Source organism: Durio zibethinus, chromosome 4, assembly GCF_047325235.1.
Source record: "Durio zibethinus cultivar Kanyao isolate XHJ-2024 chromosome 4, ASM4732523v1, whole genome shotgun sequence".
Classification (NCBI taxonomy): domain Eukaryota; kingdom Viridiplantae; phylum Streptophyta; class Magnoliopsida; order Malvales; family Malvaceae; genus Durio; species Durio zibethinus.
The window spans coordinates 12,587,884-12,604,199 of NC_143165.1; the positions used below are offsets into that span (position 1 = coordinate 12,587,884).

At 28.0% G+C, this 16,316-nt stretch overlaps 1 protein-coding gene and 1 long non-coding RNA gene across 2 annotated transcripts; one reads left to right on the forward strand and one right to left on the reverse strand.

Moving 5' to 3' along the window:
- Nucleotides 1-11,240: 11,240 nt before the first annotated feature.
- Nucleotides 11,241-11,912, reverse strand: LOC149519177 (uncharacterized). The gene is made up of 2 exons (XR_016341577.1): nt 11,776-11,912; nt 11,241-11,699 (listed from the first exon to the last, which is right to left on the reverse strand). It is a non-coding gene; the product is annotated as an uncharacterized LOC149519177 (long non-coding RNA).
- LOC111288570 (organic cation/carnitine transporter 4-like) lies at nt 11,581-16,010 on the forward strand. The gene is made up of 2 exons (XM_022879506.2): nt 11,581-12,022; nt 14,664-16,010. The coding sequence occupies exons 1-2, from the start codon at nt 11,581-11,583 to the stop codon at nt 15,818-15,820; spliced, it is 1,599 nt and encodes a 532-aa protein (XP_022735241.2). The 3' UTR covers nt 15,821-16,010.
- Nucleotides 16,011-16,316: the final 306 nt, after the last annotated feature.

Here is a 16,316-nt window from a genome sequence, read left to right on the forward strand (position 1 = left end):
ATAAAATAATAAATATAAAAAATATAGAGATAATAAAATAATTTTCATCTCAAACGCACTTTTTTATCATAAAAAATTCTTTTTAAGGAGTTTTTTGGTTTGACTTAAAAAAACTAAGTTTTTAAATTGAAAAATAAAATTTTTTTTATTATTTAACATTATATTGAGATTAAAAGCAACTTTTATATTCCCCATTTTTTTTTAACATGTACATAAAAGAAAATGTATTCAATAACAATGCCATGAATTACATAATAGCTTCCACAATAACATATTTAAAAGAAGCTATTCACTTCAATTAAAAATAGAAGTCCTTTTTAATCGATTTGGAGGGAGGATCTGCTGGATAAAAATTTAAAAATCCCTTGTCATTAAAAAAAAAAAAAATAGAAATAGAGACCTTTATACATACGTTAATGATGAATTAAAAAAAGATTTGGATTTTGAAATATCAATTTCTAGCATTGAACCAACAGAAATAGATAGAGTGGAAGGGTTTACAATTGAAATTGAATGTGTTAATTATCTGCTGCTGATGCATCATCATATTCAAAAGTTACCAGCTGGTTTGAGTGGGGTCTCCAGATTTTCAGGGGTGTTTGTTGAATTGTTCTTATAATTCTCATCTAGGTATTTTCAAGTGTAGACAGGATTGTATGAAATACTTATGTTATGTTAATATCTATTTTTTTCATTTAAATTATGTTACGTAATCATATTATTAAAAAAATATAATTATTTATTATATATTATATGTGATAATTAAATGATGAATATTTATTTTAATATATTAATTAATTATTTTATAATAAATATTTGATTTTTTTAATAGTATAATTGTATGATATGATTTGAATGAAAGGGATATATGTTTATGTGACATATCTGTAGACTCTTAATTTCATATGAATCAATTCGAGTTTGTTCGATTTTTAAATTTGATTCGAACATTTTGATTTGAGTATATTCAAGCATTTTAATTGAATTTACATAATTAGGTTTATTTGGGTTTTGTTTTAAATTAATTATTTTTAAATCGATTTGTAGGGTTCAAAATTCGATTCAATTCAATTTAAATGAATTTAAAAATTAATTATTTGTGTTTAAAGGCTTAAAATACAATAGGAATCCAAATTCAAAAAAATTTTTAAGCCCAATTTCCTTTTATTAAGATTAGTTAATTTAATTAATTAAGATAACATTAAAAAAAAAAAACCCAGAGAGTCGGCTTTCTCTTCTCCTGCTTTTGCCTCACCATTCTCTTTTGCCTCCATTAGAGGCAAAGCGGCGTTGGCAAACGGTGGTCGGTTGTGGCAATGACAGTGGTCAGCACAGGGGCCAGCGCCCGAATTTGGCTTGGAGTTTAAGGCCGATGCTTTTTTGGAGAGTTTTGGAAATTGTTTTTAAGGAATGGGGAAATGAATAAAAAAAGCAAAAGGCTTTTGGTTTTATAACAAAAAAAAAGGCAGCTAACCCTACTGAACATCGACCCGACCCGTGACTTGCTGAACCGGCCACCCTCTGATCCATGCCTAGACCCATCCCAATTTCAGCCTACTCAGTCCAATGGTCTTGTTTTGAATTTTAAATTGGGTTCAGCCCAATCTTGTAGGTACATTACAATTTCATCTATTTATTTTGTTTCATTGTTTTATTTATAATATATTTATTTATGATAGTAAAAATATCTCTTAAAAAATTTTAAATATTGTATGGTTAAGATTATAATTCTAATTTTATCTTGTATAGTTATATTTATTTCACCATATAAATTTAAAAAAATAAAAAAAAATGAAAATCCTCTGATAATGAGATTTTAAAAAAGTTCGAGTATTGATTCTTTAAAATTTATAAGTGAAAATATTTTTTTAATAAATACTACTAAAATAATAGAGTGTTTAGAAAATATTCAATACAAAGGATTTTTGTTTGCTTATTTCTTTAAAACGAAAAATAAAATAAATAATAATAATAATAAATAAAATAAATAAATAACAAATGAAAAATGATGAAAAGGAAAAAGAAGAAGAAAATGAAAATCTCTTAGGATGAGATTTTCAAGAAGTCTGAGTAATTCTTTTTAGAAATCTCTAGGTAAAACGATTATCTAAAATACTATCAAAGTATTGAAATATCTAGAATAATTTTTAATAAAAATTTTTGTTTACCTTTTATTTAATAAAAAATAATAAACAAATTTTTATAAAAATATATTATTTGAGTAAAATTTTGTGTTATTTTATGCATTTTAAATATTGATTTCGAAGATAACTATGAATTGTCAAAGATGAGATTTTTGAGAAATTCGAGTAGTATTCTTAAGATATCCCTAAGTGAGAAAATTCCTTTTAATATTGCTAAAGTATTAAAATATTATTGAAAAATTTTCAATATACAAGGTTCTTATTTATTTTCAAGTAAAAAATAAAATAAAAGATTTTTGTTACAATAAGAAAAAAAGGAACTATTTTTTTTAAATATCAAAATCAAGATATTTTTGTCAAAATTTAAAAATAACACATAGTTAATTAGTATTATTTTTAAAACGGTACTCTGAAGGATACTAATTCTTTCTCACATATAATTGTATTTAAGGACCCAACCTTAATTTTTATAGACTAAAATTATCTTTTTAATATATTTTAATTAATTTTTAAGTTTTATTAAAAATATAAATTTTTTAAGTGAGCAATCACACTTAATAAAAAAAGATTAGTAATGACTTTCTATTTAAAAATTTTAAAAATTTTTATCTAATAATTCCCAATACTGTTATGATAGTAATTGTTTCATACAATCCTTTCTCTTTTCAAATGTGACTGTTTTTCTCTTTCTTTTTTTTTTTACTATTTTTAGTAGCCAATAAAAATTTTATTCACAAGATATTATCACCCAAAAAATAGCATCAAGTCGACTATATATGCCATCTAAGAATAGCCTATAGATACTTAGGCCCTAAATCAAATTTGATATCCAAATTTATTAATCTTGGATTCTTCTTATTGTGTAATTTAATATGGTATTAAATGTGTAAACTCGTATTTATCTTACGAGATATTGTTTATTTTGATTTAAAAATATCGTGATTTTTATTTTATAAAAAGCATATTATAAGTATGAGTTTAAATTTTTATTTATCTATTATAATAAATCATTTAAACATAATATGAGATTGAAATATTACAAATTCTATCATTAAAGCTTGATCTCTCATCAGTTAAGTTCAATACAAAATATATATAGAATTAGAATTACACTAAACATTAACATTAGAATGGAGATGTGACATTAAAAAAAAAAAAAAAGAATACACCATTCAAATTAACTTTTTTTTTACAACTGCATTTTAACCAAAAGACAGAAGACGATTGCGCAGCTGTCAAGAGTTACATAGAACAATATGGTGTGTTAGCACAAGAGGCATACGATGAATTTTTTTATTATTATTAAAGAATGCCAAAAGCGACATTCTTTTCTGCTTTGGCTTTTTTTAATCCTATAAAATCCTTTGCCTTTATTGGTGAAAACAAAAGCAAAACAAAGTCATCGAGAATGCAATATTTTATGGTGGAAAGGTTAAAAGCTTATCTTTTGGTGGTGAAATGTTGGACATGCCATTGAAAGAATTTGGTAATTAAACAATCTTGGATTCAGGAACAAGTTCTCCATTGATTCTAAACACTGTCATTCATGAAAAATTCATGGCTGCATTAGCCAAAAGTCATCCTAGTCAAAATTCTCCAAGGCCCAGTTTATCAGAGCTAATATTGTTTCAATTTCATAAAGCTTGATATGTCGCATCAGCGCCAAGATTAGCGATCTTTTTTTTGTATTTAAAGCTGTCAAGAATTAAATTTTGATTATCAAAATTAAAATTTAATAGATCACGTTACTGTAAGCCACCATTAGCATTTCATTTTGAAGATGGAGCAAGATTTGAGCTTGTTGCGAAAAGAGAAAGCTATTGCTTTCTATATATTAACCAAACAGAGTCTCAAAGTAAATATAATTGGCAACACTTTTCAACAAAACTACGGGAATATAACCTTGATGCCAACAAGTTGGTTTTGTTTTTTTTTTTTTTTTTTTTTATAATGTACAAATATGTAAATTTATCGTTAGGCACAACTTTAAGAGTCATTATTAATTTTTTTAATTAAATGTAGTTGGTTATTTATTGAATCTATTCTTTTGACGAAGTTTTAAATTTGATTAATAATTCTTAAAAGAATATATAAGTTTTGATATGATTTCAAAATTAAGTTTAAGAGTTAATTATATATGAGAAATATTATAACACCGTCACAGATCAATCCAAAAGATAACAACAATGTATTCTAAATTATCCTTAAAAAAATGAGTTTAAGAAGTCTTTTGTTTTATTAAAATTTGGTATTTAAATATTAAAAATTACTTTTAAGTTTTTTTATCAACCTAGTAAAATTTTTAAAAATATCTCTTCACTTCAACAATGTTCAAAAATTTTCAGAAAAAAGCTTCACTTAATAATTTCTAAAATTATAACCATTCTTGAATTTTAGACTTTCATTATTGAAATAATTTTCATTTATTTTTTCTTGATCTTGTAGATTAATTTTTAAAAAGTTGTCTTAAACTTTCCACTATTTGGAGAGTTTAAAAAAAAAATTCTCATTTAAAAATTTCTAAGAAATCAACAATTCCTGATTTCTTAAAATTTTATCATTGAAATAATTGTATAATTGAATTATTATTTTTCTAATTATTAACCAATGTTTTTAAATCATGAAACATATTTTTTATATGAAAATATAGATATAAATCTAAAAATATAAATAAAACAAATAAAAATAGATAAAAAAAAAATAAATGTAAAAAAAAAAGGAAAAGAAAAGAAAGCAAAAAAAAAAATAGAAAAGAAAATATAATACCAGAATTTAGGCCAAGCTAAGGTAAAAAAAGTTACTTTGGGCTGATTTTGGGCCCACTTGGATCACAAGCGGAATCAGGCCTAGGATGTCTTCTGAATGGGCTTTGCTTCAACTACTATCTGGACCGGGTCTGGAATGGATTGGTTTGGTGCACTCACCGGTTAAGCAAAACTCAACCTTTCAATCGCAGCGTTTCATGCTGCCATAAGAACCTATCTTCAAAAAAATTTATTTCATTTCAGACTTTGGTTCTCCCCCCTTTAATGCCAAAGCTCTCCCTTTCCTTTACAGATGGGCAAGGCCATACTTCAATTCCCAGATCTCGATGAACACCCATCGCTGCCACCACCATTGTCACCATTCTCCGCCTCAGAACACTGCCCACACCTTCATTACCTACTTCCTCTGTTTCTTTTCTACTCAAGCGATCTAGCGTATTCAAGTTCTCGAGAGCTCATGGTGGCCCTTTGGAAATCGAAGCCTCAAAGCAGAAAAACCACTGCCATTTCCTCTGTGCGAATTATTCTTCTGGTGAATTGTTGTTGGGTGAAATGGACTGTGGGTGTGGGATTTTCTGTAATAGGTTTGGGTGTTGGGGTTTGTATCTGGGTCGATTGGAACTGAGTGGCTACTGAACCAAAAAGCGAAGCTTCTTTGCTTCTGGATTTTTACTATTGCTGGGCCTCCTGTGTTGATGATTGGATTTTCCTTCCTGGAACTTGGTTTTCTAGGATTGGGAACTAGGCTGATGGATTTTCTCGTTGTGAATTGTGCTCCCTTTGTTTGTTTGATGGTTGACTGAGTTTATGGATTTGTTTTGGCTGTGATAAGAGTTCAAGATGATAATAACTTCCCAGTTAAAAAGAATTTGCTTTCATTATAATTGAAATTTCATCTTCAACATAAGTATGATCAAATCTGAAATTGTCAAAAATCAGATTGTTTATAATGTTCACTTATCCGGTTCATAAAAAATTATTAATGAAATAAAATAAATGGTCATATTATCCAATTAGATCATGTACTTATATGCAATTTAAATTTTAGTTCGTATATAATTTATAAAATTTAGATATTTAAATTAATTTAATTTAATAATATTAGTTTAATTGATAATAGTATTACGTAATTTTCGTTAAATTAGTTGACAATGTTATTGACCATGTTAACATGACATTAATTTTATTAAAGTGGCATTGATTTGTTGACATGATAATTAAAAGTTATTAAATCAATTGTTAAATCATATAAATTATTTTTGTATTTATATAAAATTTAAAATTTAATTTTTTTATTAGCACAAAATTTAAAATTTAATCTTTATATTTGCACGAAAATTTGAAATTTATTTTTTAATATAAAAATATTTTAAATTTTTTTAAAACTTTTAAATTTTAAAAATATTTTAGTTCTTTTAATATATTAGTTTTTATTATTTATAATTAATAATAATAATAATAATACAATAATATTATTATTATTATTATTAATCGATTATAATATTAATAGTTTAAATTAATATATCAAAGTTAATATCATTTTAATTAGTATAAATATATAATATAACAAAATTTATAATAAACCAAATTATTGAATAAAATTGCATTTATAATGAATTTGAAATAGACCATGAATGAAATGATAATTTTATCCAACCAAATAAAATAAAAGATTCAAACCTAAATCCTTACAATGGATGAGCTTTTATTTATTTGAAGAATAAATTTTGAATTCTAACAAAGAGAAAGGAGGAAATAATTTATTTGATAAATTGAAATATTAATATCGTGTATCATAATGAAAACTTTCAATTTTTTGAGTTTTTACAAAAAAAAAAATTATGTAAATAATTATGTTAAATTAAATAATAAGATTAATTTTAAAACAAATACACATTAAGTTTAATAAATTATTTAAAATCTTGAACCTATATTTGATTACAAAAAATATTTAAATATGATTTAATTTAAAGGAATAAAAAACATTATTTTATAGATAATTTTATGCTTATGGTATATAATTATAATTATAATTCATTAGATAAATTAATAAAAAAATAATAATTTTATTAAAATTAAATAGTGACAGATTTATATAATATATTGATAAACTATTAAATTTTATATGAGTACATAAACTATTTGTATAATTTAACAATTGATTTTATCAATCTCAATTACTAGGTCAACAAATCAATACCACATCATTAAAGTCAATGTTACGTCAATATGGTCATTAATCACGTCAATTAATTTAATAGAGATCAAATAATAATATTATCAATTGAACCAATATTATTAAATTAAACTAATAGAAGAAATTAATTTTTATAAATGATTGTATAAGGATTAAAGTTCAAATTACACCAAAGTATATGGACTAATTATAAATTTAACAAAAATAAATAAATAAAAATAATGAAGACCACAAATCGTGTAAGATAAAGCAAGCCAAACACTTGGTTTGGGTTTTAAATCCAAATCAAGTCCAAAACCTTAAAAATCCGTAAGTGAATGGGTTAACCTAACACCTACACAATAAATTCAAATTTAAATGAGTCAAATTAAAATCACTAATTAAATATCAAAAATTGAAATTATTTCAAATGATGTTAGCCAAATGGGGCGGCTGTACTTTTCGGTTCCGGTTGCAATTAATTGGTTTTCGATCTTTCTTGTTCTACTTCCCTTCTTTTTTTTTTTTTTTTTTGTTTATTTTTCATTGTTTGATCACAACCAATGAAATTTCATCCAAATTAAAATTTCCTATCTACGCAGAAAATCAAACATTATTCCACTGAATCTAGTCAACAAGGTATTGAATAATCCAAAAACATGTCACATTCATGAGTGACGCGTGCTTGTTCCAAGTTGGCAACTAAACTATTAAATTAGCAATTTCTCTCTTTGGGAGTATAGGTTTGAAAGTGGATTTTCATGATTGATCAGCAATTTTTTTTTTTCAATTTTTTTATATGCAATGTCGCAGTATGAGATAGATAAAAAGATTCAGATGTTAAATTCAAATTTTAAATATATTAAATATTAGTAATTATATAAATTAAGTAAATTAAAATTTTCAATTCAACGATACTTTCTTTTTTTTTTTTTTTTTTAAATCACTTTATTTTCGATTGTTTACAAGTTGCAATCTCTTTTCACTTTTCAGGATGGGTGCCAAAAGCTGGTTCAAGAGATTCAAGGGATGTTCCCTCTCATCTTCTAAAATAGTGAGACATTTTATCTTTATACTTGTTAGAGTGGGTTATTTAATATTTAAAAATTTTTAATTTTTAGTAATTTTATATTTAGATTAGATTTTTTTATTTATAATCAATTGATTTTAAGTTAGATACTTAATATAATATTAGAGTTATAACTTTTTTTTTATTATTCTTTCTTAATTTATTACATTAAATATTTTTTTTATCTTTACTTAAACGTGATATGATTATTAAAATAAATTATCTCACATCTAATAATTTTTTAATTTTTTAATATTATATTTAAATTGAACCGTTTCACTTATGATCAATTTATTTTAAATTAAATGTTATCTCACATTTAATAAATTTTTAATTTTTTAATATTATATTTAAATTGAGCCATTTCACTTATGGTCAATTTATTTTAAATTAAATGTTTAACAATAATTGAAAAAAATAATAATAAAAATATTCAAGGTGTAATTGGGATATAAATTTTAGCTTCCAAACCCTATATATTAAGTTCTAATCCCATGTCTATCCAACCCTCCAAGCAGCTGCTTTCCTTTCCATTGGTCATCTCCCCCAAATCAATGATTAGGTCGCCCTCCAAGTGTTAAACCCACAACATAACACACCCATTCACAAACTAAAGGCATATAGAATTTTCCTATATACTTGCGTCGGCAATGGAAGTTTGTTTATGGAACTCCGAAACTGTTGATGAGGACAATTATTTTTAAAGATTCTGAACTAATATTATGTAAAAAAAATTTCCCCTCCTATATCAGTATCCTGTCTTTTTTTACAATGAACTTCCCTCTTTTCTATAACAGTCACAAGCAAAACCCACAATTACAGCAAAGAATATTTATTGATTTCAATCGAATATTTATTGCAATATAAAACAAGGACAAACCTGCAAATGGCGACACTTTACTCAAAGACCGCTGAGCACACTTTCCCAGTTATTTAAAGTTGTTCTAATTAGATCTCCAGTTATTTAAAGGCTTCGCGAGCCAGCAGCGGTTTCAGGGTTGACACAAACGGCGACGGGGAGAGGGGAGATCGAGAGGAGAGAGGAGCTGTAGGGATTTTGCAGAACGGGGGAAAAAGAATAAAAAAGAAAAAAGAGAAAGGGGATTTGATTTTTGAAGTTTTTCAGCAATGAATTAACGACGAAAGTTTTGTCGGTAATTCAAAATTTTTGACTTTTATTGACGAAAATCGTTGGGAAAAAATGCAATTTTTTCCTTTCAATTTATTTTTATATGGAAATAGTTATTTTTCAAAAAATTTTTACTGACAAAAAAAAATTTGAGTAATAATTCTTAAAAAATTTCTAAGTGAAAAAAATTCTTTTAATATTATCAATGAACTAAAATATTCTAAGAGTTTTTCAATAATGAAATTCTAATTTATTTTTTTCAAATAAAAATGAAATAATAATTTTTTTAAAAAATAAAAAGTAACAAATAATAAAATTTTGTGAAAAAGAAGTAAAAAAATGAAAATAAAAAAAAACCAAAATTATGACAAAAAAGGGAAAGATAAAGAAATTTTTCTTTAAATATCAAAATTAAGGTATTTCTATCAAAATTAAAAAATAACTCATAATTAATTGATATCATTTTTAAAATAGATGTTGTAGTGGTGTTAATCTTTTTCTACATTTAACCGACTTTCAAAACTGTTTTTACAAACTCAAAAATTAGTTTTTTAGTAAAGTTTTAATTAATTTAAGATTTTATCAAAAAGATAAATTTTATTAGATGATTAATTACACTTAATAAAAAAATTAGTTATGACTTCTTATATTTTTAAATTCATCTAACGATCTCAAAATTATTATGACAAAAAAAATATGATGTATAAGCACAAGAGGTATATGATGAATTTTTATTATTATTATTAAAGAATGCCAAAAGCGACATTCTTTTATACCTTGGCGTTTTTTAATCCTATAAAATCCTTAGCTTTTTATCGGTGAAAACAAAAGCAAAACAAAGTCATCCAAGATGCAATATTGTATGGTGGAAAGGTTAAAAGCTTCCCTTTCGGTGGTGAAATGTTATACATGCCATTGAAAGAATTTGTAATTAAACAATCCGGGATTCAGGAACAGTTCCTCCATTGATTCTAAATGCTGTTGTTCATGAAAATCTCATGGCTGCATTTGCCAAAAAGTCATCCTACTCAAAATTCTCCAAGGCCCAGACTATCTACTGCTGACTTTATCAGAGCTAATGTTGCTTCAATTCCATAAGGCTTGATGTGTCATATCAGTGTCAAGTTTAACATTTTTTTTTATACTTAAAGCTATCAAAAATTGAATTATGGTTATTAAAATTAAAAATTTATTACTTTATTAATAACACAACAGCTGTTGGCCAAGAGAAGCATTTCATTTTGAAGACGGAACAAAGATTTGATCTTGATCCGGAAAGAGGAAGCTAACGCTTTCTATATATTAATCGAAGAACAGAGTCCACTTTCCAACGAAACTATGGGAAAATGATCTTGGTGCCACTTTCCAACAAGTTGGGCTTTGTACTTTTGCTCCTTTCCACTTGGAATTAATTGATTTTTGATCTTTACTTTTCATTCTTTGGTCACAACCAATGATAAATCAAACTTTCCTATCTCGGCAGAAAATCAAACATTATTTGATTGAATCTAGTCGACAAGATTTGGAATAGTCCAAATAAATGTCACATGCATGAGTGACTTGAGCTTGTTCCAAGTTTGCAACTAAACTATTAAATAAACATTTTCTCTCTTTAAGCGTATGGGTTTGAAAGTGGATTTTCATGATTGACCAGCAATATTTTTTAAAATTTTTTTAACACAAAGGATTGTAATATGAAATAAAAAATAGTAAATGTTATAAATTTAAATTTCAAATATATTAAGATTTTTTTTATAATTATTTGGATCAATTTAATTAAATTTCAAATTAAATAATATTTTTTATATAAAAAATTCCCTTTATCTTCATGACTGTTCATGCCAAGTTGCAATCTCTTTCCACTTTTCAGGATGGGTGCCAAAAGCTGGTCCAAGAGATTCAAGGGATGTTCCCCCTCATCTTCTTAAAGAGTGAGAAATTTTAGCTTTATAACTGAAAAAAAAAAAAAATATATATATATATATATATATATATATATATAAACATTCAAGGTGTAATTGGATACAAATTCTAGCTACCAAACCCTATACGTTAAGATCTAATCCCAACTCTGTCCAAGCCTCCAAATCAACAGCTAACTGCCTTTCTATGTGTCATCTCCCCCAAATCAATGATTAGATCGGCCTCCACGTGTCAAACCACAACATAACAAACCCATTCACAAACTAAAGGCATGTAGATTCTCCCTATGTATATCAGTTAATTGGCAATCATAACACCGAAATTCCATAGGTAAACCAAACAGGAAAAACTAGAAAAACAAACATACCCCAGTAATGGCTATCTTGCCAGGATCAGATCCCTGTAGCCTTGGCTCGTCATTAGAGTCACCCTTACTTCCTCCAAACAAAGAACCTGGATGGGCACCCATACCCGGATCTGAACCTGAAAAGGTCTGCATAGACGGCATGTTACAAAAATACTGCGGAGAATTCGGGTCCTGGCAATTGAGACACTTTGTTTTAACAAACCTGGCATGGGCCCTGGAAGCTTTCCACACCATGGTCATGATATTTGCAGACCAGGAACCTGCTTGGAGGTGTATAAAAGGGTCAGGGTGCGATGAGAAGGAGAGCAACGTTTGTGGGCTTGAACCAGGGTCTTGGGAATGGAAGGGTGGTTCAGGAAGCTCCACGGTGGCTCAGTGGGGATTGGTTTGTGGTGAGAAGTATAAGGTTGGGCTTGTTCAGGCTTTGTTTTTTGGCGGCTGCATGATTGGTGAGTTGTTTCCAGCTGATCTTTCTCTTTAGTTCTTATCTTGTTGTCTGCTAGGTTTTTTGTTTTTAGCTGTCAGGTTTAACATTTTACTTTCTCTTTTATAAACATTGTTCAAAACTTTGCCTAAATTTAACTCATTTTGGAATAATCTTAAAGGCGTATTAGAAGTAATTATGTTTTGTTTTATTATAAAAGAAAATGTAATTTAGTAACATAACAAGTTTCTACTGCCATGGAAACCATACATGGTGCACTAAATGCGTTTCTGGACCTGAAAATTTATAAGTGACATATACATCAAGTTGATCAGAAACCAGAAATGGTGCACCAAATGCATTTGTGTTCCTGAAATTCATAAAAATGAAGAAGAGTGTGATATACATGTCAAGGTTTATCTGATATATTGTCAAGGTTTATCTATATAAGCGGTGAAATTGATTTTCAGTAAAATTAAAATTAATAAATTAATAAAAAAAAGTTTAAATACAAATATAATAAAAGCATAAATTTTTTTTTATTTTTACATTAAAATAATCAACTGTAGTTATTTACTTAATCTTTCTCTCTTTAGTCACAGACAGAAGGATAATCGAGGCAATTGCACCGTAGGATGCTATCTAAATACATCTCACAATACAATTAGCCCCAAAAAAACTAGATTCCATTGAATTCGATTTGCGATGAAATCCAAAAGAGCCCAAGTCTATAAAAAAGTAATATATTATTTTAGAAAATAATAAAACTCAACATCAATATTTTAATTATTTATTAATTTAACAAAATTATATATTTTTGGATTGACGGTCGTCTAGATAAAGATTGGTTATTAAATGATAAGAACAAAACTTGTTTTTTCCTTTATAAAAGAATGGTTATTTGCAATGGTTAACTGGTGCATGTTACCAGACAAGAAATATGAAGCAAAGAGGCGGTGATAATTTATGTATAGAAGAGACACATAGCAGGCAAAGAATTAGTTGTTTTTTTTTTTTTAATAATACTTTGACTGCTGCTGTTTGTTTGCCACTGAAGCTTCCCTTGTCATGTTCACATGTTTATTTGTTTATTACATCTTGTGCACATGTGAGAAATAGAAAATTGGAATCTTTTAAGTCATGTTACTGATCATGCTCAAAGTGTAGCTTTAACTTATTGCAAAATGGACAAAATAGCACGATTGGATCACGTGAGTTAAGTTTTAGGGAAATAAAAAATAGGATATGATGATATAATATAAGAATAATATAAAAAATACAATTTAAAATTTTTATAAAAATAATTTATAAGTTTAATAAAAATAAAAAATATATATTTTATATTAATGTTTAATATGAATTATAATATAATAATTTTAATATTTTACATATATTAAATACGAAATAAATAAACAAAATTTAGAATTTGAATATTTGTAAATCATAAAATAGTAAACAAGTCATTAACATTTGCTAAAACACAAGCATTTTCTGGATGATATAATAATGATTTTTCTCATGTTGTTGTTCAGATTAGCCATGAATTTAAGCTTATCTAAGCTTTAAGTATCATCACAGACATTAATTTGTACTGTCTATTTGGATTTACTTCGATTTGCCTTTGAACCCAAAGTTGAACCAGGAAGGATACCGTGCTAGTATATATTTTTATTGAGTAGCCGTTTTGCTTTATTTTTTTTTCTTTTTCATCATTCGGGGTGCTTTAAATTTCTTTTCTAATATCAGATGCTGATATATATTACTTTTTGCCCGTTTGCCTTATGGTTATTTGATGAAAATTTCCGCGGAAAAAATAAAGTTCATGATCAAGTTCAAAAGCAACAGTGAAACATGAAAAATCTTGTTCTTGATGTTGATAATGTTGGGTCATATCATTACTCTGCTCATACTCAATTACATCACGTTACACTTTCTCAAACTTGCTTGTTCATGTCAGAGTTGATGTCCTATCACCTTTTTATCTTTTACTTTGTTGAGAAAAAAAGTATTACTCCTTTTTCCTCTTTTTGCTGCTTTTCTGTTCTTCCTTATGGCACCTTTTATATATGTTTCTCTTCTGTTACATCATCTGCTCTTTAAGTTAACGACTAATCCAACACTAAGTCATGATTGTTGTACCATGGAGGCATGCACACGCCCACTTCACCATATGATTTTCTTTTGGATAAGTTATTTTTGTTTGTGGATAGCACTAAAATTATGTCACAATTCATAATTATAATTATACAAAAAAATAAGAAATATATTATTTTTTAATTTTTATTAAATTTGTTTATAATTTATTTATATTATTTTTATAACTGTAATGTTTTAAATTACTGTTAAATTGCGGGGAAGGGTGGGGGAATAGTACTATCACATCTTCAATCTGGTTTTTCAATGTAACCACAACAGTAACATAAAAAATCATTTATCTTCAGTTATTTGATTTAATGATTAAATAAGCCTTAAAGAAGATATAAGGTTGGGGTTCGATTCTAACCTCTCCTCTTCCCCTGTTGTAAGGTTCTGCCTCCTTTGAAACCCAAAAAAAAAAACATCATCCATCGTTAATATATTGATGCAAAAACTTAATTACTTTGTGATAAGAAACTTCAGATAATTGAATTCATTACTAAAATTCAATTTTTGAACACATTTTTCAGGTGCAGGAGTATTTGGTCATCTATCAGACTCAAAACTGGGAAGAAAAGGTTCATTAACAGCAGTTTGCATCTTAAATGCCATCTTTGGTTTCCTCACATCATTAGCCCCAGGCTACTTCACATATCTCCTGCTGCGATTCCTGACAGGATTCAGCACCGGAGGCGTTGGCCTCTGCTCCTTTGTCTTGGCCACTGAACCTGTTGGCCCAACAAAACGTGGTGTTGCTGGAATGTCCACATTCTATTTCTTTTCAACTGGAATAGCATTACTCTCAGGCATAGCTTACATTTTTCGTTCATGGCGAGCGCTTTATATTGCTTCATCCATTCCCTCTATCCTTTTCCTTGTTCTGGTCATTCCTTTTATCTCTGAGTCCCCACGGTGGTACCTTGTTCGTGGGAAAATGAACGAAGCAATGAAAATTATGCGAACCATAGCTAAATCTAACGGAAATCACCTTCCTGATGACGTTATCCTTGCACTGGATGATGAATCCAATGATGTTTCAAAAGCAACAGTAGAAAAAGAAGCAATCAGTGGTTCTATTATAGATGTAGTTCGATCACCAATCACTCGAATTCGACTATTTCTAGCAGTTGGAATCAACTTCACCTGTTCTGTTGTGTACTATGGCCTCAGCCTAAATGTTGTCAACCTTGAGACAAACCTTTACCTCAATGTGTTCCTTAATGCAGTAGCTGAAATGCCAGCATTCACAATAACAGCACTTCTGTTGGATAAATTTGGGAGGAAACCAATGGCCATTGGGACACAATGGTTCAGTGCAATCTTTTGCTTTATGGGAAGCCTGATGGGAAATGTAGGAATATGGAAAGTAATGAGAATGTGTTGCGGGATTCTGGGGATATTTGGCATGGCTGGAACTTATAATCTGTTGTTTATCTACACAGCAGAGCTGTTTCCTACAGTGGTGAGAAATGCAGCCCTTGGATGTGCAACTCAGGCAGCCCAAATGGGAGCCATTTTGGCACCATTTGTGGTGGTTTTGGGCGGTGGCTTTCCATTTGTAGTGTTTGGGGTATGTGGATTGATTGGAGGGATGCTTGCATATTACTTGCCAGAGACAGTGAACAAGCCATTGTATGACACAATGACAGGAATGGAAGAGCGGGAGAGTTATAGGGAAGTTGCTTGAAAGTATATTACTTGCCAGAGTTCATTACATTATTGAGCATCTAAAATTCACGTAATGGGATTTTCACAGCTTTTTTTTTTCTTTTTAATCATAGAAGAACTGCTACAGAAATCAGACTGACCAAGACATTGTTCAAGCAGAAACAGAATGTTTTTCCTGTAATTCTTGAATAATAGACCTCAGTTCATCACATGCCTATTGCATTTAAATTCATTTCTAATATTACAAAATTCATAATCAATTTCTTTTTTCTTGCCAGAGATGATAGGCTGCCCCCATTGTAAATCCATCCCTGATCAAGATAAAAAAAATGACAAAGCACGTTCCTGAACTATTCCAGTCATTTACGGCCATAGGAATTATAGCCATTTGAATTACACATGTTCTGTTGATTAGTTCGTTCTGGCCGAGGTCTTACATACTGCAAATATAACCCAACCATCGAGGAACTGAAACGATACGAAGAAAATAACAGTAAAGCATGGTTCAATGATCT

Excerpts from the sequence above, each read along its gene's own strand:
- LOC111288570 (XM_022879506.2), top strand. The coding sequence starts at position 11,581 with ATGGCTATCTTGCCAGGATCAGATCCCTGTAGCCTTGGCTCGTCATTA. Across the intron at positions 12,023-14,663 it reads TTTTGGCGGCTGCATGATTG|GTGCAGGAGTATTTGGTCAT; the intron begins GTGAGTTGTTTC and ends CACATTTTTCAG.